This window comes from Eretmochelys imbricata, chromosome 3 (genome assembly GCF_965152235.1).
Source record: "Eretmochelys imbricata isolate rEreImb1 chromosome 3, rEreImb1.hap1, whole genome shotgun sequence".
Taxonomy (NCBI): domain Eukaryota; kingdom Metazoa; phylum Chordata; order Testudines; family Cheloniidae; genus Eretmochelys; species Eretmochelys imbricata.
The window spans coordinates 56,169,121-56,194,893 of NC_135574.1; the positions used below are offsets into that span (position 1 = coordinate 56,169,121).

Consider the following 25,773-nt stretch of genomic DNA (forward strand, 5'->3'; position numbering starts at 1 on the left):
CTTGACTGCACTAATTTATTGTATTTATCTTTTTTGTGAGATGGCACTCAAGTGGACATTGCAGGGATAGGGATGAGTTTGTTTCAGATGAGTTTGGGGTGGAGGATGATCTATAGAACATCTTTTTAGTTATTCTGTTAATGCAATTTTATAGTATGTAATTAATATGTATACTAATCCTTTTTTAGGGTTGCAGTTTTGTGATTGCGGAGTCCTTCCTGAATCACGCCTACAATCTCCACTACACACTTTGTGCCAGTTTGCTGCTTGCATTTAAAGGGTTACACAGCTATTTCATCCTGATAGCAAAGGAGCTCCCCTCCTCACACCGAATAGAACTGGGTATGCTGAACACAATAAAATAAATCACTTTTATTCTCTATCACAAAGATATTTTCTGTCTTCTTGCTGTGCTCCTTAGAAAGGCCTGTTTTCTCTCCTTTCTTCTAGATTGAAATATAGTTAATCTTATACCTTGTACCTGTTGTGCACCTGCTATTTTACTACTGGAATTGAAATGAGTCTTTTAGTAATGATCAAAAATATAACAAAAAACACTGCCATCAAGTTAATAAGATTAACAAACTGGCTTTACAGGATCTTAAATTATTTTCTTATAGCTTTTTCAAATCAATACATTAGTACTAAAAATATTTGAAGCAAATCCCCACCTCAGTCTAAATACTGTATTATGCCTATGTGCATGCTGTAAGGAAATGTGATCGTTGTATATAAATAAGTTTAAAGTTTGATTCTAAAAAAAATATCTAAATGCTGTAAGTTTTTATTTGAAAAGAACATCATGGGGAAAACTTGAAAATAAGGCCTCAAGAAGAAATTATTTCTCAGTCAATTTTTTGTTTTTTAAAGGCTGGATGCTCTTAAATTGACATGATATTAATTATCTGAGACTTCGGAAGAACAGATTACGCTGTGGACTAAATCTATGTAACTGAACAGTCAGTAAGATTAAGTTTAGTTTTGAGAGTAGCCACTTTCTCATCATGATTAAAATTGAACAGTTAGAGAACATATTTTGAATCAGCCACCTTTTGCAGATGGAGCTAAGGAAATATTGCTTAAAAATATAGTTTTTTCTAATAAGTCTGTTCTGCAATCGGAATTTACTTTAGTATATCTTTGTCTCTCAGGGGTGTGAAAAATCCATACCCGTGAGAGACATAGCTATACTGACCTAACCTCCAGTGTAGACAGAGTGAGTAGGTCCCTCTCAGGGAGGGAGATTACCTGTGCCAATGGGAGATCCTCTCCCATCGATGTAGGCAATGTCTATGCTGTAGCATTTTAAGTGTAGACCTACTCTAACATGCAGGATTAGTACTAAGCTAATGTCAGTTTTGAGTTGTGCAACCAAAAAGATGGCATAGGTGTAAAGGGATAATGCATTGGCATTCTCAAGGACCACTAGAGTTTACATCAAGCACGTTTGTGTTGAACATTAAAACTTTTTGGCTTTTTAAAAAAAAAGGGGGAAGGGCATTTTGGAATCCATGAGTATGTTATTTGATAGGGGTTAACATTTCCACTACTGTTAATTTGCGTTGTCTTTTAACATTATAGGATGAGTAATCAGTAGGCATTTACCATGTAGGACTTTGAGACATGAAAAGTGTTGGCAAAAAATGAAAGAAAATATTTATTAATAAGAGGAATACCCCATAAATACAGTAGAACCTCAGAGTTACAAACAACAAAGTTATGAACTGATGGGTCAGCCACACACTTCATTTGGAACCGGAAGTACGCAATCAGGCAGCAGCAGAGACAAAAGGAAAAAAAAAAGGAAACACAGTACAGTACTGTGTTAAACTAACACACACACACAGAGGAAAGCAGCATTTTTCTTCTGCATAGTAAAGTTTCAAAGTTGTATTAAGTCAATGTTCAGTTGTAAACTTTGGAAAGCACAACCATAACATTTTGTTCAGAGTTATGACCGTTTCAGAGTTACGGACAACCTCCATCCCCATGGTATTTGTAACTCTGAGGTTCTACTGTAATCTGTTTGATATGGTGTCTTTTTTTCTGCATAAAAATTTATATTCATTAAAGTACCATTTACACTAGAAACTAGGCTTTCTATCATCAAGAACAGGAGCAGTGCTTTTAGTCACAGTACAAAGTATATCGTGTGCCAATTACTTTAATCCTCCTGTGGTGGGGAACACCCTTTTTATGTGAATAACTTCAGCTTTTAGCAAGAAAACGCCTTATGTGCCAAATAGTATCTATTAGTTTTACTCTTTATGTAAAGATATGCTTAGAATACCAAAATTATTTAATTGAAGCTCCAGATTGAACTTCTGAATGAATCACAGCTTTTTCTTCAATTCCCTAATACATCGTATAAAATAAAAAATATGTAATAAAATAGAAACCGGGATTTGAATAATACAACTGTAGAGTATCATCCAAGTCCCTTTGAAGTCAGTGGAAAGATTCCCATAGTCTTAAGTGGGTTGGGCTCATACTTACTTTCAGAATCTTAATTTACCTTTTAGAGTAGCAGCTGTGTTAGTCTGTATCCACAAAAAGAACAGGAGTACTTGTGGCACCTTAGAGACTAACAAATTTATTTGAGCATAAGCTTTCGTGAGCTACAGCTCACTTCATTGGATGCATTCTGATGAAGTGAGCTGTAGCTCACAAAAACTTATGCTCAAATAAATTTGTTAGTCCCTAAGGTGCCACAAGTCCTCCTTTTCTTTTTAATTTACCTTGAGATTCTGCAAGTTTGAACCAAAATAATCAAAAATAATATATTTAGTGCTTTGAAAATTGACTCATCTTCTATATATACTGTACATTTATTGATAACATTTTCTATATTTTAATTTTTTTCTCAATCTTTACAGTTTAGTATGCTCATATCCTTTTCTTTCTTATCTGTGAATTTTTTTTTGTTATTTCTGTTATGTTGTATATGCTTAGATCTGGACTGTTTATATGACAACAGTGACTAAAGCTGTTTATACAGATACTAACATTTCTAACATTATTCACTTTTGCTTCTGGAAAATAACCAATACTGATAGCTAAGAACAAGGACAGTTTTCTTTAAAAACTAGCAATAATCAGAGACAACTGCACTTCTGTAAAAATAAACAAAAAAACCCTGCACACTAGATTTTCACATTCTATATTACATGTTTTATTTTTGCCATTTGTTGTTACTATTTATCTTGAGTTTTTACACGGTAAAGTATATTTTATATCTGAGATTCAAATAGGCTTTTTTGGGAAAAAATCCCAAATCCTTTTTAAATCTCATAAAAAGTATTGTTATCCTTTGTTTTAAATAAAATGTCTTTATCTTGCTTTAATTTTGTTTCTTTTGTTCACTTAATTCTATGATGTACATTTTTATTCATTTAAAAGTGTTGATCTATATTTTTTTTTAAACAAATTGAATTTGCAACAGTATATGCAAAATACTGTTGGACTTTATAAATAAACTTAATTGTTAGCATTTGATCAATGTTCGTTTTTAAAAAACAAAACAGACATTAGGAAATTTCAAAAACAGCCTTAATGTACATCATGAGTAACACCTAGTCTAGAAACTTTACTAAAATTATATGCTTTAATGTTCTATTCCAATTGCACTAATTTCTAGGCTAGCAATAAACTTTCTTACTAACTTTAAGGCAAATATGCACAGATTGAAAAAAAAAAAAAAGAGTGTAGTAACTAGTCATCTGTGTGCAATCCTTATAACTAGCCAAGGCCAGCATGCAGGTCCTTTATGAACGCCTTCTCAGAAGAAAATATCCACGAACCCAGAGAGACGCCTATCTAGGTATGTTTTTAAAGCAGGTGATATAATCCCTTAGATTTTTATTATTAGTGCAGAGTATTTTTGTTTCAGGTTTAAAGTGGAGCAAAAAAAACTAAGGACCATATTCAACCCTGATGCAAATGTGTGGAACTCCAGTGAGAACAGTGACTGGGCTAAATCTAACACTGTATATCAGTGGAATGAGCTACCTCTACTGATACTCAGTTTAGTTTCTTTCTGTTTAATAAAATAGAAGTGATTGAATAGTTAAGTGGCTTCAGCTGATTTGAAATCAAATAACTGGAGAAAACAAGAATTTCATTTAGCTTCATTAATTGGTACAACTTTAGATTTCTAAATGATAAAGAAGAATGTATTTTCTTCCTGGGGAATCTTCCATGTCTCTGCTAGAGCCTCCCAACTTGTTTTCTCTTATTTCTAAACCAACCAGTTCTCAAGGCTTAAATTGCAGCTGTTCTCTCTTTGGAGATTGTCAGCACTTTTCCATAATTGGCCAGGGGAGGATGATATTGTAGCACACTCCAGCTCAGAGGTGGGGAGAGAGAAACTGGTCCACAAATCAGTCGCAGGTCTATTGCATGGCAGTGCAGAGACTTCTAGTAGGCCTAGCATAGACCAAGTATGACTCTGTTTTGTCTGGAATTTTTCACTGTTTTTTTAACCAAAGAGCCAGCAAAATCATATCAAATCATTGCTGGATGAACATTACTGATACAGAATATTTTACTTTATAAGGTGGTATGATTGAAGTTAGTTATATTCAGTTAATTATAGTATTACAGTTTCAGTTTCATCTTTCAACTTGTTCCTCAAAGTATTATAACTGGGATGTAAAATCAGTTTTGGGTTGCAGTTGACATGCACGGTAAACCTTCAGCATGATGATGGTTGAATAAGCCATATAATTTTTTTCACAAGTAACTGAATTTGCATGGTCCCACACACAACTGAAAATGTATCTCAGATGACAAATTTTCATTTAAGCTGTTGGGAGAAGGGGATAATTATCTTTATCAGCTATTTTGATTATAGGAGTGTATGTAATTGTTTTTAATTGCTATTTTTACTAGTTTCTGACAACTTGCATTACTACAAATTGAAAGCTTGATTTCTCAAAACGAAATAGGCTTTTAGTTATGTAGATTAGGTCATTTGGTGTTACTTTCAAACTTTTTTGAAAATATGTAATTTAAATATATTTTACCCAAATCATTATAAGAAATCCATTAATATAAATTAAGTAAATGTTTGTCATTCTATAAGTATTAAGTATATCCTAAATTTTTTATAACAGGAGGTTTAGTGTTAACTCATATGTTTCCACGAGAAAATGTATTTCCGCACTTGTCCTTCATTTTTATGATATTGCAATGTTTCAAAAATGGAATTAACCATACAAATTGAAATTAATTTTGAGGTATATTCTGCCATCCTTATTCATGGAGCCTGAGGTAAGATGGCAGAATGTTCCGTAAATTACTGTTTGTATACAGATTTGTCTAGGGTAGTTATCTGGTATTCCATTTTTTGAGATACCTACAATATCATAAAAATCAAGGAACTGAGGAAATAAATTATCTCCTGGCAATATAAATCAGTGAAACTACTGAGGGCTTGTCTACATTACCCACAGGATCGACGGGCAGCGATCGATCCAACAGGGGTCGATATATTGTGTCTAGTCTAGACGCGATAAATCGACCGCTGAGCGCTCTCCTGTCGACTCCGGTACTCCACCAGAGCGAGAGGCGCAGGTGGAGTCGACGGGGGAGCGTCAGCTGTCGACTCACCGCAGTGAAGACACCGCGGTGAGTAGATCCAAGTACATCAACTTCAGCCACATTATTCATGTAGCTGAAGTTGTGTAATTTAAATCGACACCACCCGCCCACCCCCCCGCCACCAGTGTAGACCAGACCTGAGAGTTCATGATATGAGGCTCGTGCATAAATCTTTGTAAGATCTGGCCCTTACTCTGCAAACAGTCCTGTTAATTTCACCACTAAATTCATTCTTACTAAACAGTGTGAGTAAATATTTCTACTTTTTGGAAATTCTTATGTGCCATATGTTTATAAATAAGTCATCCACATTTTGTGATCTTATTTCAAGCTGCCGTCATGTGCGATTTCACAATATTGACAACTTGAAATGATAAAGAAAGAGTAGTTCTTTTTGAACAAATATGTATTCCCTGAATAATTTGAATTAAGGTAACAAAAATGGTAACTTCAGTGGCCAACTTACTTGACAAGGTATTTCATCTGAGAGAACTCTTCTTTAAAAACAGATTCTTTTTGAGTAGGTGAGAGATATGCAATTGTTTTGTAAGTGATCTTGGCATTCACTTGCTACCCGCTTTTTTATGTAAATAGGTTGTGCCCCATTCTCAGCTCTGCACATGATCAGATTCTACTACTATGCTCTAAACTCTTTCAAAACAAAAATGCTGCCATTCCAAATGCATAGACAAAATAGTTCTAATTGTTACTTATTTCAGAGCTGCAGTATTTCTGATAACTTTACTTTGGCAGATATTTAAAAGAACAGTTTTAAAGAATAAAAATTTTAAGTGTGTATAAGCCCCTTTTCTAGTTAGACTTAGGCTCTTAGGTCATTTAGGTGCTTTAGAAAATTTTATGCAAAATGTTTATTTTTACAGTATCAAGTATATAAATACATATACAAATTATATGTACGGTAGATGTACAATCAAATACAAATGCTTATGTACATACAAAACAGTGTTTACACAGACTTCTTAAAAGAATAAATTAATGTTTTTATTAATCTAAAATTGTCTATTGATATGAAAGTATTTTAGTCCAGAAGTTTTCTCTAGTTGAGAAAAATGAACAGTTTATAAAGTTCAGAAAATAATTGTTTATAAGTGTGGAAGAGCTCCAAAAAACACTTACACGTGTGAGTATTAGGCATGCAAGCTATCCCGCTAACTTCAACAGGATTACTTATGTGCTTAGTTTTTCACATTTAGAAGTGGATTGAGGCCTATGTGTTTGTTACCTGAAATAAGGAATGTACATCATATAATCAACCCTTAGGCCCTGATCCTGCAATCCGATCCATGAGGATGAGTCCTATTGAAGTGAGTGAGGCTGTGAAGGGGTCCAGCCACATTGATCTAATTGCATCATCATGACCGTAGTCTTGATTTAAATCATTTCAAATCACAAAGATACAAATGTCAATTCCATTCTATTATGCTGCTTTACTTTAAAGAGATATCATCAATTAAAAAATCACACTTCTATATGAAAATATTTTGCTTTAAATTGTTATAGGTAATATCTAAGGTTACTGAGATTAAAGGAATTTTTTCCCTCTCTTTATCAGAAGGTTTTCTTTGTGTATTTGTCAGCATACCATGTATCCCTGTTCCTTCAGTATTGTCAGTTACTCATTTCTCATTGTTTTTCAAACAGCTACAGGAGAGATTTTTTAAAAAAATAGGCAAATATAATTATAAAATAAAATGAAAAAATAACATAGAGACTCAAGGTCTTAATAATTAGTTGAAACGTTATAGCTCAGATTTTGAAATGTACTAGTTTTCAAGTTAATGGTAGTACTTTAAATGACATCAAGCTTTCTTTGAGTCTTTTTTGTTAAATTGCTTTATGAGGGAAGTTGATTTGTTCTACAAGTTGGAAAATATGGGTCTGAATTTGGTAAAATATAATTTCATGCATATGCACCCTAATCTTTCCATAGAGAACATAGATGTAGAAGCTCGCCTTACAGAACTGTGTGAAGAAGTAAAGGTACTTTTTGTCTTTTATTCATAATAAATGTAAAATAAGTTAAAAGCAAAGTATTTTCTATCAGTATTTCATAGATTGCTGCAGAGAGAAATTATTGATTTTGGGTAATTATTTTCTGGGTTGTTCGTTGCTCATTCCAAGAGATGCTTTATCCCAATTATGGATTGTGGCACGTTGAGAGATATGGTTACTAGTGATGTCTCAAATGCAAAAGATTACTGAGTCAATCTTAATTTTGATATTTCTCCTTCTCTCTTCACTGCTAAACTCTACCAAATCTTCTTTACATTCTACTCCCTTTTAAACTGTCGTCTTCTCTTTCTAATCCTTCTCTGCCTAGAATCTGAGAAAATAAAAAAAAAACAAGATTTTCTTTCAACAGCCTTCTCTTCTACTTTACCTCCTTCCCAGGTTCTGATGTTTTCTTTCTACTATCCCACAACTGGCCCAGCCTCCCAGTCTCCCTCACTACTTCTTTCATTCACTCAACTTTCCTTATTTTACTAATACACACACAGTTTCCAGTATGCCTTTATATTCCCTTTCCTAAAGCTTAAAGCAGGAGTTCACAAATATTTTCTTAGTGTGGTCCATCTCCCCTGTTATTCAGGAATATGCAGTCCACTTTCCCTTTCATTCTCAATAGCATAATATTGCTGAGGCAGTTACATACAGCAGTATAGCTTAGGTGGAAAAGAAACATTAGCTAAAAATAAATCATTTCCTGTATTTAATATGATATGAAAGCTGGAAACAAGGAAAGTCAGCGCCATGTGACTAGCCAGCTCTCCGTGGACCACTAGGAAGTGTTTCACAGGCCAACATTGCTTCACAGACTGAAAACTTCTTACATTTATGTAGTCTTCTTTATCTCTTTTCTTCTTTGGGCATAGCTGATCACACCTCTCTTCCTTAGATCCTCTCACAGCTTCCTCACCTCTGCATTCTTCTGGTTTCCCCTGCATCACTGTGATCACCATGTAATCTTCTTCAGCGGTGTCTTATCCTTTCCTTTCCCCTGTTCTCTTATCCATTGGTATCACTTAGAGGTTATGTCTCTGTTCCCTATCTCTTCTCTCATCCTCACCTAGATGATTACCAAATCTCTGTCCTTTGTCTTTTCACTCCAGTCTTGTGTCTCCAAATATGTCTAAGATATCTCCTTTTGGCTTGTCCCACTGTCATCTTAAACTAATCTTTTCCAAAATGGAACTTTATATTTTTTCCTCCTATTTCTTTTTTTCTGACTGTTGAAAATACCAATATTTTCAATCTCTAAGAATTAAAATCTCTGTGAAGTTTTTTACTTTGAATTATTTACTCTTTAAGCCTTCAAAAGCATGCTGGATATTTTACACTTACACCCTCCCCACAAACACACCACACAAGACCAGATTCCAGCCACCTGTATGCTGAACACAATTAATATTAACAACAAAATGGAAGGAATGGAAGACAAAACAGGAAAAGAACAAATTAGACTATTTAGAGAAGTTAAATGCATTCAAGTTGGCAGAGCCTGATGAAATGCATCTTAAGGTGCTTAAGGAACTAGCTGCAGGAATATTGGAACTGTTAACAATTATCTTAGAGAACTCATGGAGGATGGGTGAGGTCCCAAAGGACTGGAGATGGGCAAACATAGAATGTCTTTTAAAAAGGGGAATAAAGAGGACTTGGGGATTTACAGAGCAGTCAGCCTAACTTTAATATCTTGAAAGATACTGGAACAAATTATTAAATAAACCATTTGTAAACACCTGGAGGATAATAGGGTTATAAAGACTAGCCGGCATAGATTTGTCAAGAACAAATCATGCCAAACCAACCTAATTTGCTTCTTTGTCAGGGTTACAGGCCTCATGTATGGGGGAGGGGGGAGCAGTAGGTGTGATATATCTTGATTTTAGTAAGGCTTTTGGCAGAGTCCTGACATGACATTCTAATAAGCAAACTAGTGAAGTGTGGTCTAAACCAGTGGTTCTCAACCAGGGATACCCAAACCCCTGGCATTACGCAGAGGTCTTCCAGAGAGTACATCAACTCATTTAGATCAGTGTTTCTCAGCGTGAGCGTCATGACCCCTAAGGGGTTGCGTGACAGATTTAGTGGGGTGGCAGTGAAGGGCCAGCATTAGGGGGCAGCAGCAGGGCTATTGCCTTGGGCCCCACACCACAGGGGGACCCGTGAAGCTAAGTTACATACTTCAGTCCCGGGAAGCAGGGCTCAGGCTTCAGACTCCTGAAAAGGGTACAGTAGTATGAGGTTGAGCACCACTGGTCTAAACGAAATTACTGTAAGGTCGGTGCACAGCTGGTGGAAAAACCATACTTAAGGGTACTTATCCATGGTTTACTGTCAGATGTGGAGGATGTATCTGGTAAGGTCCGACAGCGGTCAGTTCTGGGTCCAGTACTATTCAGTATTTTCATTAATGAGTTGAATAATGTAGTGGAGAGTATGCGTATAAAATCTGCAGATGATGCCAAACTGGGAGAGGTTGCAAGGACTTTGGAAGACAGGATTAGAATTCAAAAGGACCAAGACAAATTGGAGAATTGGTCTGAAATTCAGTGAAGAGGAGTACAAAGCACAAGGTGCGATGATGATCAACAGATGGCTCTGGCAGTGGTGCTATAAGGAGGAATTTGGTATGTATGGCCACTGGGAAGCATTCATGGACAGAGGACTGTTCTCTCGGGATGGACTTCACCTGAGTAGGGAGGGAAATAGAGTTTTAGGATGGAGGCTGGCACAACTGATTGAGAACTTTAAACTGTGAATTTGGGGGAGATGGTTGGGAGATGTCCAGGTAATCTCCATGCCGGATTTTAACATTCAGAGGGAAGAAAACGAAGTAAGAAAGGATACAGCCCTGGGTAGGAGAATGGACATCAGGAGGAAGGGTAGTGTAGATACTAGTCTAATAGTTGATACTGATGGTAGAATGTCTGTGCCTAATTGGGTAAAGAATGAGCATGAGCTTTCGTGAGCTACAGCTCACTTCATCAGATACATACCGTGGAAACTGCAGCAGACTTTATATATACACAGAGAATATGAAACAATACCTCCTCCCACCCCACTGTCCTGCTGGTAATAGCTTATCTAAAGTAATCGTCAGGTTAGGCCATTTCCAGCACAAATCCAGGTTTTCTCACCCTCCACCCCCCCACACAAATTCACTCTCCTGCTGGTGATAGCCCATCCAAAGTGACAACTCTTTACACAATGTGTATGATAATGAAGTTAGGCCATTTCCTGCACAAATCCAGGTTCTCTCACTCCCTCACCCCCCTCCAAAAACCCACCCCCATACACACACAGACTCACTCTCCTGCTGGTAATAGCTCGTCCAAACTGACCACTCTCCAAGTTTAAATCCAAGTTAAACCAGAACATCTGGGGGGGGGGGAGGAAAAAACAAGAGGAAATAGGCTACCTTGCATAATGACTTAGCCACTCCCAGTCTCTATTTAAGCCTAAATTAATAGTATCCAATTTGCAAATGAATTCCAATTCAGCAGTTTCTCGCTGGAGTCTGGATTTGAAGTTTTTTTGTTTTAAGATAGCAACCTTCATGTCTGTGATTGCGTGACCAGAGAGATTGAAGTGTTCTCCGACTGGTTTATGAATGTTATAATTCTTGACATCTGATTTGTGTCCATTTATTCTTTTACGTAGAGACTGTCCAGTTTGACCAATGTACATGGCAGAGGGGCATTGCTGGCACATGATGGCATAAATCACATTGGTGGATGTGCAGGTGAACGAGCCTCTGATAGTGTGGCTGATGTTATTAGGCCCTGTGATGGTGTCCCCTGAATAGATATGTGGGCACAATTGGCAACGGGCTTTGTTGCAAGGATAAGTTCCTGGGTTAGTGGTTCTGTTGTGTGGTATGTGGTTGTTGGTGAGTATTTGCTTCAGGTTGCGGGGCTGTCTGTAGGCAAGGACTGGCCTGTCTCCCAAGATTTGTGAGAGTGTTGGGTCATCCTTTAGGATAGGTTGTAGATGCTTAATAATGCGTTGGAGGGGTTTTAGTTGGGGGCTGAAGGTGACGGCTAGTGGCGTTCTGTTATTTTCTTTGTTAGGCCTGTCCTGTAGTAGGTAACTTCTGGGAACTCTTCTGGCTCTATCAATCTGTTTCTTTACTTCCGCAGGTGGGTATTGTAGTTGTAAGAAAGCTTGACAGAGATCTTGTAGGTGTTTGTCTCTGTCTGAGGGGTTGGAGCAAATGCGGTTGTATCGCAGAGCTTGGCTGTAGACGATGGATCGTGTGGTGTGGTCAGGGTGAAAGCTGGAGGCATGCAGGTAGGAATAGCGGTCAGTAGGTTTCCGGTATAGGGTGGTGTTTATGTGACCATTGTTTATTAGCACTGTAGTGTCCAGGAAGTGGATCTCTTTATTGCTGGCACATGATGGCATAAATCACATTGGTGGATGTGCAGGTGAACGAGCCTCTGATAGTGTGGCTGATGTTATTAGGCCCTGTGATGGTGTCCCCTGAATAGATATGTGGGCACAATTGGCAACGGGCTTTGTTGCAAGGATAAGTTCCTGGGTTAGTGGTTCTGTTGTGTGGTATGTGGTTGTTGGTGAGTATTTGCTTCAGGTTGCGGGGCTGTCTGTAGGCAAGGACTGGCCTGTCTCCCAAGATTTGTGAGAGTGTTGGGTCATCCTTTAGGATAGGTTGTAGATCCTTAATAATGCGTTGGAGGGGTTTTAGTTGGGGGCTGAAGGTGACGGCTAGTGGCGTTCTGTTATTTTCTTTGTTAGGCCTGTCCTGTAGTAGGTAACTTCTGGGAACTCTTCTGGCTCTATCAATCTGTTTCTTTACTTCCGCAGGTGGGTATTGTAGTTGTAAGAAAGCTTGACAGAGATCTTGTAGGTGTTTGTCTCTGTCTGAGGGGTTGGAGCAAATGCGGTTGTATCGCAGAGCTTGGCTGTAGACGATGGATCGTGTGGTGTGGTCAGGGTGAAAGCTGGAGGCATGCAGGTAGGAATAGCGGTCAGTAGGTTTCCGGTATAGGGTGGTGTTTATGTGACCATTGTTTATTAGCACTGTAGTGTCCAGGAAGTGGATCTCTTGTGTGGACATTGGTCAAACTGGACAGTCTCTACGTAAAAGAATAAATGGACACAAATCAGATGTCAAGAATTATAACATTCATAAACCAGTCGGAGAACACTTCAATCTCTCTGGTCACGCAATCACAGACATGAAGGTTGCTATCTTAAAACAAAAAAACTTCAAATCCAGACTCCAGCGAGAAACTGCTGAATTGGAATTCATTTGCAAATTGGATACTATTAATTTAGGCTTAAATAGAGACTGGGAGTGGCTAAGTCATTATGCAAGGTAGCCTATTTCCTCTTGTTTTTTCCTCCCCCCCCCCCCAGATGTTCTGGTTTAACTTGGATTTAAACTTGGAGAGTGGTCAGTTTGGACGAGCTATTACCAGCAGGAGAGTGAGTCTGTGTGTGTATGGGGGTGGGTTTTTGGAGGGGGGTGAGGGAGTGAGAGAACCTGGATTTGTGCAGGAAATGGCCTAACTTCATTATCATACACATTGTGTAAAGAGTTGTCACTTTGGATGGGCTATCACCAGCAGGAGAGTGAATTTGTGTGGGGGGGTGGAGGGTGAGAAAACCTGGATTTGTGCTGGAAATGGCCTAACCTGACGATTACTTTAGATAAGCTATTACCAGCAGGACAGTGGGGTGGGAGGAGGTATTGTTTCATATTCTCTGTGTATATATAAAGTCTGCTGCAGTTTCCACGGTATGTATCTGATGAAGTGAGCTGTAGCTCACGAAAGCTCATGCTCAAATAAATTGGTTAGTCTCTAAGGTGCCACAAGTACTCCTTTTCTTTTTGCGAATACAGACTAACACGGCTGTTACTCTGAAACCTGGGTAAAGAATGTGAGAGAATCCAAACAGCAAAAATTAAGATGTTTGTACACTAATGCGAGGAGCCTAGGTAACAAAATGGAGGAACTAGAGCTATTGGTGCAGGAAGTGAAACCAGATATTCTAGGGATAACAGAAACATGGTGGAATAGTAGTCATGACTGGAGTACAGGTATTGAAGGGTATATGCTGTTTAGGAAAGAGAAATAAAGGCAAAGGTGGTGGAGTAGCATTGTATATCAGTGATGAGGTAGACTGTAAAGAAATAAGAAGTGATGGAATGGATAAGAAACAGTCTGTCTGGGCAAAAATACATTGGGGAAGAAAGCTACTATAGCCTCCCCTGGGATAGTGCTTGGGGTGTACTATAGACTGCCGGGATCCGATTTGGATATGGATAGAGACCTCTTTAATGTTTTTAATGAAGTAAATACTAATTGGAATTGTGTGATCATGGGAGACTTTAACTTCCCAGATATAGACTGGAGGACAAGTGCTAGTAATAATAATAGGGCTCGGATTTTCCTGGATGCGATAGTTGATGGATTCCTTCACCAAGTAGTTGCTGAACCAACAAGAGGGGATGCCATTTTAGATTTGGTTTTGGTGAGCAGTGAGGACCTCATAGAAGAAATGGTTGTAGGGGACAACCTTGGTTCGAGCGATCATGAGTTAATTCAGTTCAAACTAAATGGAAGGATAAACAAAAATAGATCTGTGATGAGGCGTTTTGATTTCAAAAGGGCTAAATTTAAAAAATTAAGGAAATTAGTTGGGGAAGTAGATTGGACTGAAGAATTTGTGGATCTAAAGATGGGGGAGGCCTGGAATTACTTCAAGTCAAGGTTGCAGAAACTATCAGAAACCTGCATCCCAAGAAAGGGGAAAAAACTCATAGGCAGGAGTTGTAGACCAAGCTGGATGAGCAAGCATCTCAGAGAGGTGATTAAGAAAAAGCAGAAAGCCTACAAGGAGTGGAAAATGGGAGGGATCAGCAAGGAAAGCTACCTTATTGAGGTCAAAAAGAAATGGAGTACTTGTGACACCTTAGAGACTAACCAATTTATTTGAGCATGAGCTTTCGTGAGCTATAGCTCACTTCATCAGATGCATACTGTGGAAACTGCAGCAGACTTTATATATACACAGAGAATATGAAACAATACCTCCTCCCACCCCACTGTCCTGCTGGTAATAGCTTATCTAAAGTAATCGTCAGGTTAGGCCATTTCCAGCACAAATCCAGGTTTTCTCACCCTCCACCCCCCCACACAAATTCACTCTCCTGCTGGTGATAGCCCATCCAAAGTGACAACTCTTTACACAATGTGCATGATAATGAAGTTAGGCCATTTCCTGCACAAATCCAGGTTCTCTCACTCCCTCACCCCCCTCCAAAAACCCACCCCCATACACACACAGACTCACTCTCCTGCTGGTAATAGCTCGTCCAAACTGACCACTCTCCAAGTTTAAATCCAAGTTAAACCAGAACATCTGGGCGGGGGGGGGGGTAGGAAAAAACAAGAGGAAATAAGCTACCTTGCATAATGACTTAGCCACTCCCAGTCTCTATTTAAGCCTAAATTAATAGTATCCAATTTGCAAATGAATTCCAATTCAGCAGTTTCTCGCTGGAGTCTGGATTTGAAGTTTTTTTGTTTTAAGATAGCGACCTTCATGTCTGTGATTGCGTGACCAGAGAGATTGAAGTGTTCTCCGACTGGTTTATGAATGTTATAATTCTTGACATCTGATTTGTGTCCATTTATTCTTTTACGTAGAGACTGTCCAGTTTGACCAATGTACATGGCAGAGGGGCATTGCTGGCACATGATGGCATAAATCACATTGGTGGATGTGCAGGTGAACGAGCCTCTGATAGTGTGGCTGATGTTATTAGGCCCTGTGATGGTGTCCCCTGAATAGATATGTGGGCACAATTGGCAACGGGCTTTGTTGCAAGGATAAGTTCCTGGGTTAGTGGTTCTGTTGTGTGGTATGTGGTTGTTGGTGAGTATTTGCTTCAGGTTGCGGGGCTGTCTGTAGGCAAGGACTGGCCTGTCTCCCAAGATTTGTGAGAGTGTTGGGTCATCCTTTAGGATAGGTTGTAGATCCTTAATAATGCGTTGGAGGGGTTTTAGTTGGGGGCTGAAGGTGACGGCTAGTGGCGTTCTGTTATTTTCTTTGTTAGGCCTGTCCTGTAGTAGGTAACTTCTGGGAACTCTTCTGGCTCTATCAATCTGTTTCTTTACTTCCGCAGGTGGGTACTGTAGTTGTAAGAAAGCTTGACAGAGATCTTGTAGGTGTTTGTCTCTGTCTGAGGGGTTGGAGCAAATGCGGTTGTATCGCAGAGCTTGGCTGTAGACGATGGATCGTGTGGTGTGGTCAGGGTGAAAGCTGGAGGCATGCAGGTAGGAATAGCGGTCAGTAGGTTTCTGGTATAGGGTGTAGGGATAAAGTGAGACAGGCCAAAAGCCATGTCGAGTTGGACCTTGCAAAGGGAATTAAAACGAATAGTAAAAGGTTCTATAGCCATATAAATAAGAAGAAAACAAAGAAAGAAGAAGTGGGACTGCTAAACACTGAGGATGGAGTGGAGGTCAAGGATAATTTAAGCATGGCCCAATATCTAAACAAATACTTTGCCTCAGTCTTTAATAAGACTAAAGAGGATCTTAGGGATAATGGTAGCATGACAAATGGGAATGAGGATATGGAGGTAGACATTACCATATTTGAGGTAGAAGCGAAACTCAAACAGCTTAATGGGACTAAATCGGGGGGCCCAGATAATCTTCATCCAAGAATATTAGAGGAATTGGCACTGAAATTGCAAGCCCATTAGTAAGAATTTTTAATTTATCTATAAACTCAGGGGTCGTACCGTATGACTGGAGAATTGCTACCATAGTTCCTATTTTTAAGAAAGGGAAAAAAAGGTGATTCGGGTAACTACAGGCTGTTAGTTTGACATCTGTAGCATGCAAGGTCTTGGAAAAAATTTTGAAGGAGAAAGTAGTTAAGGACATTGAGGTTAATGGTAATTGGGACAAAATACAACATGGTTTTACAAAAGATAGATCATGTCAAACCAACCTGATCTCCTTCTTTGAGAAGGTAACAGATTTTTTAGCCAAAGGAAACGCAGTGGATCTAATTTACCTTCATTTCAGTAAGGTATTTGATATGGTTCCACATGGGGAATTACTAGCTAAATTGGAAAAGATGGGGATCAATATGAAAATTGACAGGTGGATAAGGAACTGGTTAAAGGGGAGACTACAACGGGTCATACTGAAAGGTGAACTGTCAGGCTGGAAGGAGGTTACTAGTGGAGTTCCTCAGAGATTGGTTTTGGGACGAATCTTATTTAATCTTTTTATTACTGACCTTGGCACAAAAAGCGGGAATGTGCTAATGAAGCTTGCGGATCACACAAAGCTGGGAGGTATTGCCAATACAGAGAGGGACTGGGATATCATACAGGAAGATCTGGATGACCTTGTAAACTGGAGTAATAGTAATAGAATGAAATTTAATAGTGAAAAGTGCAAGGTCCTGCATTTAAGGATTAATAACAAGAATTTTTGTTATAAACTTGTGACACATCACTTGAAAGTAACAGAGGAGGAGAAGTACCTCGGAGTATTGGTTGATCACAGGATGACAATGAGTCGCCAGTGTGATATGGCTGTGAAAAAAGCTAATGCGGTCTTGGGATGTGAGGTATTTCCAGTAGAGATAAGGAGGTGTTAGTACTGTTATACAAGGCACTGGTGAGACCTCATCTGGAATATTGTGTGCAGTTCTGGTCTCCCATGTTTAAGAAAGATGAATGCAAACTGGAACAGGTACAGAAAAGGGCTACTAGGATGATCCGGGGAATGGAAAACCTGTCTTATGAAAGGAGACTCAAAGAGCTTGGCTTGTTTAGCCTAACCAAAAGAAGGCTGAGGGGAGATATGATTGCTCTCTATAAATATATCAGAGGGATAAATACCAGGAAGGGAGAAGAATTATTTAAGCTCAGTACCAGTGTGGACACAAGAACAAATGGATATAAACTGGCCATCAGGAAGTTTAGACTTGAAGTTAGACGAAGGTTTCTAACCATCAGAGGAGTGAAGTTCTGGAACAGCCTTCCAGGGGGAGAAGTGGAGGCGAAAGACATATCTGGCTTCAAGACTAAGCGTGATAAGTTTATGGAGGGGATGGTATGATTGGATAGCCTAATTTTGGAAATTATTTGATCTTTGACTATTAGCGGTAAATATGCCCAATGGCCTGTGATGGGACGCTAGATAGAGTGGGATCTGAGTTACTACAGAGAATTCTTTCCTGGGTGTCTGGCTGGTGAGTCTTGCCCACATGCTCAGGTTTAGCTAATCGCCATATTTGTGGTCGGGAAGGAATTTTCCTCCAGGGCAGATTGGCAGAGGCCCTGGGTGGGTTTTCTCCTTCCTCTGCAGCGTGGGGCACGGGTCACTTGCTGGAGGATTCTCTGCATCTTTAAGTCTTTAAACCATGAGTTGAGGACTTCAGTAGCTTAGACATAGGTCGAGGGTTTGTTACAGGAGTGGGTGGGTGAGATTCTGTGGCCTGCGTTGTGCAGGAGGTCAGACTAGATTATCATAATGGTCCCTTCTGACCTTAAAGTCTATGAGTCTACGTTAGGAAGGAAAAATCAAATGCACAAACACAAAATAGGAAATAACTGGTTAGGTGGCAGTACTTCTGAAAAGGATTGGGGGGTTATAGTAGATCACAAATTAAATGAATCAACAATGTGACAGCATTCTGGGGTGTATTAAAAGGATTGTCGTATGTAAGACATGGGAGGTACTCGTCCAGCTCTGCTTGGCGCTGCTGAGGTCTCAGCTGGAGTATTGTATCCAGTTCTGGGCACCACACTTTAGGAAGGATGTGGAAAAATTGGAGAGTCCAGAGGAAAGCAAGAAAATGATAAGGAATTTAGAAAAAAACAGAACTCTGAAGGAAAGGTTTTAAAAAAAAAAAAAAACCTGCGCATATTTATTCTGGAGGAAAGAAGACTGAGAGGACGTGATAAGTCTTCAAATATATTAAGGGTTGTTATAAAGATGACTGTGATCAGTTGTTCTCCATGTCTGCTAAATGTACGACAAGAAGTATTGGGCTTAATCTGCAGCAAAGGAGATTTAGGTAAAATACTAGGACAAGATAGATGGAAGCTGCATTTACCTGCCCCTGCTCCTCCCCCTCCTTCAGATTGGGCTAGGCCCTGAAGTTCATGCAGCCTAAAGTTCAGACAGAATGTCAAATGAGAGCAACAAATAGTGGGAAGGAACTGAAGAAGGGAGGACTTGTGCATTATCACACTACATGTAATTTCTGTTTCTTCTTTCTCTATAACATGACCAAAATCAGCTCTTTCTTTACTAACTCAGCTGCTAAAACGTTTGCCTCAATACCTTGATAATTTCTCACCTTGATTACCTTATCTTACCACTTCGCCTGCCATTTATATGTTTATAGTAGGGCTTCAAGAACATGCAGCTGGTCCAATAGCAATTTTAATGTATGGTGCTGTATTTTTGAGATCATTTTAGATTAGTGTTAAAATATACATAGTAGTTGAATATTAAAATCCCTTATTTCAGGGAATACTAACCAAAGACACCGTCCGTAGCACTCAAATTACATTTAACTGTAATGGAACTATGCTACAAGAGAATGTCCTAGGGATGCAGTAAACTATGAAGAAGGAAAGACTAATTTCCTATGTATCTTTCTTTTGAGAGGGCCTGGTTCTATGAGGTCATTAACACCGTGTGAGAGTGGGCCCTGAGGAAGCAAACTGACTTAAAAATACAAGTATCACACAGTCATAATCAGTGGGGTCAGTTCTGGAGGGGAGATGACTTGTTTTAAACTAGTTGTATGATAACATCAGTATCTCAGTTTTATTCCCGCAACACCCATCATTGGCTGTGATACAATTTTTGTTAGTGTTATGTTTCTAATTCCTGATTCCCAGTTTTTGTACTTCACACTGTAGTTTAGAACTCTACCAAGTACAGTGGTTACAACCTGGCCTTCATTTTAAAATTACAGTTGATACGAGTCAAGTTCTCATTGTAATTTAAGACGATGTGACCTGATTCTAAAAGACTTTCTAGGATAATATCTGGAACCACACAAAAAGTGTTCTGTTAGTAATGTAATTTTAAATGAAACCAGTTGTTTTTGATGTTTGGACAAAAAAGCTTTAATTTAAGAGTTCTCTTTTTGTAGAATTGTTGTAAGGGTAAATATTTTACCGTATGAAACTGAGTTTATTTCATTGTTTTTGTGTTCATGTGAAGGCATCATCTATAAACAAGCATTTATAGATTTAGTAAGAATATTTTTTCCTGACTTCAGAAAATGGAAAATCCTGATGAACTGGCAGAACTTATAAACATGAATCTTGCACAGCTTTGCTCTCTTCTGATGGCTCTGTGGGGGCAATTTCTAGAGATCATTACCTTGCAGGAGGAAGTCACTGCATTACTAGCACAAGAACATCACACACTGAGGGTAAGTATTGAACCTGATGGTTGAGCATTACATAGAACAAATTCATATCTTTTTAAGCTTTATTGATGACCTTTTATTCTGTAAACTGGTAGGTTTTCAATGAGATGACAAATTCTACTTTTTTTCTGCTATGTTTGTGAAAATCAGAAGAGTAGAACTTTGAGTGTAGCTTTTGTACTGCATTTATAATTGTGAATTAAATTATTGATGCTACTTGGTGAAATGTGATTTTAAAAGTAATTAAAAGACACACATGTTTACTACAAAGCAGCAATTAATTGCATTTCTGAAAAAGAAACCCAGCTTAGAAGAAAAATTTCAGGCTCTGGAGAGGTAGCATTTGTGCAGAATAATATATTTTTCTTTAGGAGTCCTACCTAGCTGGTCTATCCATTGTACTTCGCTGTTACATGTAGGTGTTCCTTGCCAGCCATGAATCAAAATGTGCAACTTAAGAAATGATAGCATTCATGACTTCTTGAAGAGAAAAGCCTGTTATGGGGAATCTTAGAAGAGAAGAGACAAATCAGAAACAACCTGGAACATGAGTGAAAAGCATCTGCCTTGGGCTTATTTTAGGCAAAACAGAGGTGATGTTGGTTAAGAGTAAAATATTTTCAAGAATAAGCAAAAACTATGACTGGAACCTCAAATGAAGGTATTTTCTTCCTCCTCTCTTCAATTATCAAGTAGGGATGTAATTATCCATTTAAAAAGTTAACAATTTAAATTATTACAATTATGTCGTTTAATAGGTTAACCGATTAAAGGGAGAGGGGCTGCTCTGGCCAGCCAGCCTGGGCGGCAGGGGCTGCTCCGGCAGTACAGCTGGGGATGGGGTTGGAGGGCTGGCCCAGGGGCTGGGGTTGGAGGGCCAGGCTGGGGGTTAACGATTTAACCGTTTAGTATTTTATATCCCTTTTATCAAGGTTATGTGCAAACTTGGAGTGTAGACTCCGAGATAGCATGAGTAGCTAGAAACCTCTTCTGTTTATAGCTGATCAGGAAATGGTCTCAGACCTTACTGAATGAGACCTAACCACAGTGATCCATGACTTTGTCATGTTCATGCTAAATTATTGTAACGCACTATATCTGGGATAAACAAAAAGTCACCTGGAAGCTGCAGCTGGTACAACACTTTGCAGTTGATCTGCTGAGCAGCACTGGCCCTTCATATACCACATCATACCAGTGCTTTATACATTACAGTAGTTACCTATTCAACATAAAGTCTGTTTCAAGGTTCTAGTCCTCTACAAAGCATTGGCTGGCTTGTGACCCAGCTGTCTCAAAAACCTTTCTCTTTGGGCCCCACAGTTATCAGAGACACTTTGATTGAGTCCAGGGTATACCTAGCACAAGAGCTGGATACTCTGCCTTCTTAGTGAAAGAACTCATGACTGTGGAACTGGTTTCTCCTGGACAGACTGAGCCTTGAATCTTGATGCAAAACTTGTTCTGTAGGAAGGATGTTTTATTAGTAGTTGGATGACCCCACGCAACAATGTATCTATCCTAGTCTTACACTGCCACCCATCACTGTAGTATCTGAGCACCTTCCATGTAAAATCAATAGCAATAGTGAGGATCCTCCAAATTATTTCTGAGGTTGGACATAAAGGGGAAGACACTCTTACTTAGAAATAGCTGTATGAGAGCCCAGATAGTATGTTGATGTTTACAGACTGTTTGTATAATAAGAATACAGAAGTATAAATATTTTTTTTTCTACCTTAGCTCTGATGTTAAAGATAAAATATTTTAGGTAATGATTTGTATGTGCAGTATCTTATACTTGTTTTTAAATATCCTCTGATTTTAATTTTTTTAATCTTTCTAGCTCAGTTATCTTTGAAAATTAAATATTGATGCACTTATTTTAGGTAATTTGTCTACTTCATCAGTATATACTGAACACCCCATTAACTGGGTTGAGATATACACATCATCAAAAACATTTTTTCCCATGATCCCTATCCCTGCAAGCTTCCACTCCACTGTAATGTCCTACAGAGCTTCTACAGAGGTCCCCTCCATATTTTTGACAGCGTTGAATGGTTTTACAGGAGCTTTTTTATCTTTATATTCTTTTTATATCCATTTGAGATATGATGTATTTAAAAGGAACTTGTACTGTGTACTAATAAAGTAATTTGCTACTATATGGTCCTGCTTTAGGTTCTCTTTTGAAGTTGAGGGATGACTGTTTTCAAGCTACTTTTGACCTCAGAATCATTTTTGAGCATAAACATTGCTGAAATTTACTTCTTTGGTAGAAAACCAAACTTTTAAATCTTCAAACGTAGCTACGGGAATATACTTCCCAGAGGTGCAAACAGTTGCATAGCTGAGGGGGAGTGGGGCAGCGGTCACTCCCCCACTGAGCACAAGTGGCGCCTTGTCAAAGTCTTGGCACCTTTTAAATTTTCCCCTGTTGAGGGAACACGGGGAGTGATCCAAAAAAAAAAGGCGCCACCCACTCCGGGTCTTAGGCGGCGGGACCTTCAGTACTGCCGAAGACACCCAGAGCAAGTGAGGGCCTGCCGCCGGCGCGCTGCTGGCTCAGTAAAAGCGCTGGAGCGGGTGGCGCTATTTTTTGGATCGCTCCCCCTGTTCCCTCCACCTGGCTACGTGGCTGGGTGCAAATCCAGATGCACAGCCCCAAGTTGGGATGGAATAATTCCATGTTATCCACAATGTAGGGTTCTGTGGAGGGATGCACACACTGCCACATTTCTGAAGTGACAGCTCTGTACTTGAAGGTGACCCTTTTTATAGCTAAAAAGAACTAAGCTAATTCATCTCTTTTCAAAAGTGACCTGCAAGTATTTTTAAAACAAATTTTTAAGGTTCCCATACAGTAGGTGCTCTGTCCAGACATCAAAGGGTGAAAGGGGCATGCAGGGCATAAGTAATATTAAACTTTTCTTTTTCTTTTAGGCCTGACAAACTCAGGTTATTGAGTCTAGCTCTTTGGCCACAGTTGGGCATGAATTGGGTGATGTACCATTAACTAGGAAACCCTCCTGGAGCCAACTTGTAGGGGGCAGTTAAATGGAACTTTTTAAGTTAAAAAGCACTGGTTTGCAAAGGTGATTTTCATTTTCTATATCAAAAGATGTTTAAAAACTGTTTCTCTGAAACACTGTGCAAACACGTGCCTTTTAATGAAAAATAAACAAAAATCCATGTCCACTTAATTGACCCCATAAAGTGTGGCTGCAGGATTGAGCAGAAAATTCTGGTTTATGTTGCAGTCCACAGAAGACACTCTGCTGTTCACATATCATTGTAGCAGCAGCAGGCAACAATCCTGGAGTTATGGGGACCTAAAATTTAAAAATGAATAGTAAATTTATGAGCATTGATTTAAGAGAACGTTTGACTGTGTACTCGGAACCTAATTCTGGGATGCACAATATAGCACTTGTGTTATTCACTAAATACTAATGAGAGTCTTTATGCTCTGGGGATTCCTGAGATATCCTTGTGCTGGAGAGCTTGCAGTGAAAAGGGGGCTCACTTATGATATGATCTGCTCATGTCCGATGGTGCAGCCTTTTTGGTTTTAGGCTGCCAATACATTTAGTTGTGATATGAGAGATCCTATTTATTATCCTCTCTGCCACAGAAAGTCTTGTGCGCTTTTATTGCAAGAAATTGATACGTTGCTTGATAACATGCTCTATTAAATGCTTCATCTTTGCTAATTTAACTATTCTCATATTTATAGACTATCCTTTCTGCAAAGTATCACCTCTTCCTGCGATAAACCTGTATTATGCTGATTGATTTTCCTTGTACTGGATTTTGTGTGCTGTTTATCGAAGACATCTGGGTCTGTTTTTTATGCTCATTGTATGTCTTGGTATTGCAATATAAATATTTCTGAAGCAATTATGCCGAATTTTTGTTATTGGAGACATTCAGCACATAATGCAATTATATTATTTTTTAAAATTCTTGCAGATTACCTTTAATAAGACATCATCCCTCTGAGTTAAAAATTGCAACAGATTTTGGTTGCTACATTACAAAAATAACTACAGTCTTGTTGAGTGAGAGTTTGTATGTACACAGTTACAATGTACAGCTAATGAGGTTTTTAATTAGGTAGGTTATGTGAAAAAAGATTTTAAAATTAGAGCAGTGGTTCCCAAACTTTAACAGCCCGCAAACCCCTTTCACTAAATTCTGAAATCTCGTGAACCCCCTCTTAAAAATGAATATTTCCAGGGATTTAAGTTTAAATTTCCTCCACACTCGGCGGGGCTCTTGCTGCTGGACCCCATTGACCGCTCCGGTGACCGCCGGGGCTCAGGCTGCCAACCCCAACTGCCCGGCCCCCTCTCTCCCTGGGGCTCAGGCTGCCAGCCCTGCACGGAGCACTGGGGTTCTGGCTGCGGCTCCCCCGCTCATGGGGGCAGGGCTCGGGCTGCCAGCCCCAACTGCCCGGCCCAGCTCTTCCTGGGGCTCGGGCTTCTGGCCCCATGTGGAGCGCTGGGGTTCGGGTGGCCGGCTCCCCCGCTGACAGGGGTAGGGCTCGGGCTGCCAGCCCCAACTACCCTGCCCCTCTCTCCCTGGGGCTCAGGCTGCCAGCCCCACACGGAGCACTGGGGTTCGGGTAGCCGGCTCCCCTGCTGACGGGGGCAGGGCTCGGCTGCCAGCCCCAACTGCGCGGCCCCGCTCTCCCTGGGGCTCGGGCTGTCTGCCCTGGAATCGGGTCCCACCTTCTGCCTCTAGTGCCCAGGGTCCTCTGGCCGCCATTAGTGAAATTTTTCTGGCGAACCTCCTGTAACGTTCTGCGAACCCCAGTTTGGGAACCAATGAATTAGAGAGAGTTATTTTTTATAATATAAATCAATCAATCTAGTATATAAACATTTTGTAATGATAAACTTTTGTTCGATAGTGACATCTTCTGGTAGGCCTGAACACATTATCCTGAAACTATTTCTGATATCCCAACTAAAAATTTAAGAAAACTAAAAATCTCACATTGACTGCCTGCGCATCTCTGGGCAACAATGTGTTCTCCACAGTAATGTGATTTTTTTTTAAAAAAAAAAGATCCCTCCTCTTCATTTGTTTATTTATTTCTTATTGGAAAACACAATTGTGTGGGACTTCATGATAGATGATTTATAATAGGGTACAAAACCTTTCACAGCTAAGTCTCTGTTATGAAGTCATCCCGAGTTGGTAATGATAGAAAGTCATTGCCATCTGCTGGTTGATAGGTGTCATATATGAAATTAGTTGGTAATCTGTCCATTTCCTCATGGATATTTGGCACTAGTTGATGCCCTTGTTATTGTAGTCTCTACATAAAAGTCAAGCGTCAATGAGACATGGAGACTGAACTACCATTGCATCCCTAGTACTGATTCCTTTAAGTCAAGTTTGCGGCAGTTTGGTCAAGCTTGCCAATGACATATACAGAGAACTGTCTAGAGCTGTTAATCCAGCTCCTTTCATAAGTGTTAAAATTCACTTAATAAACAGTTGTGTATAATGCATTGTTCTTGTAGTTCTGTCGGTCCAAAGATATTCGAGAGACAAGGTGGATGAGGTAATATCTTTTATTGGACCAACTTCTGCTGGTGAAAGAGACAAGCTTTTAAGCTTATACAGAGCTCTTCTTTGGGTCTGGGAAATGTATTTTGAGTGTCACAGCTAAATACAGGGTGG

The 25,773-nt window shown here is 39.3% G+C and overlaps 1 protein-coding gene across 7 annotated transcripts in view; it reads left to right on the plus strand.

The window, feature by feature from the left end:
- Positions 1 to 25,773, plus strand: part of FAM135A (family with sequence similarity 135 member A) — a 145,088-nt gene that overhangs the window by 71,849 nt on the left and 47,466 nt on the right. For 5 of the 7 annotated variants that reach the window (XR_013345575.1, XR_013345574.1, XM_077812675.1 and 2 more), the window contains exons 9-12: positions 189 to 342; positions 3,743 to 3,820; positions 7,553 to 7,602; positions 19,924 to 20,079. Coding sequence is in view for 5 of the 7 variants with exons in the window: in XM_077812675.1 (XP_077668801.1) it covers positions 189 to 342; positions 3,743 to 3,820; positions 7,553 to 7,602; positions 19,924 to 20,079 (438 nt within the window). In the remaining 2 variants the exon portion in view is untranslated. Of the gene's footprint in view, positions 1 to 188; positions 343 to 3,742; positions 3,821 to 7,552; positions 7,603 to 19,923; positions 20,080 to 20,495; positions 20,738 to 25,773 lie in introns of those variants that run through there. The other 2 variants (XM_077812680.1, XM_077812679.1) reach the window with 2 other exon arrangements.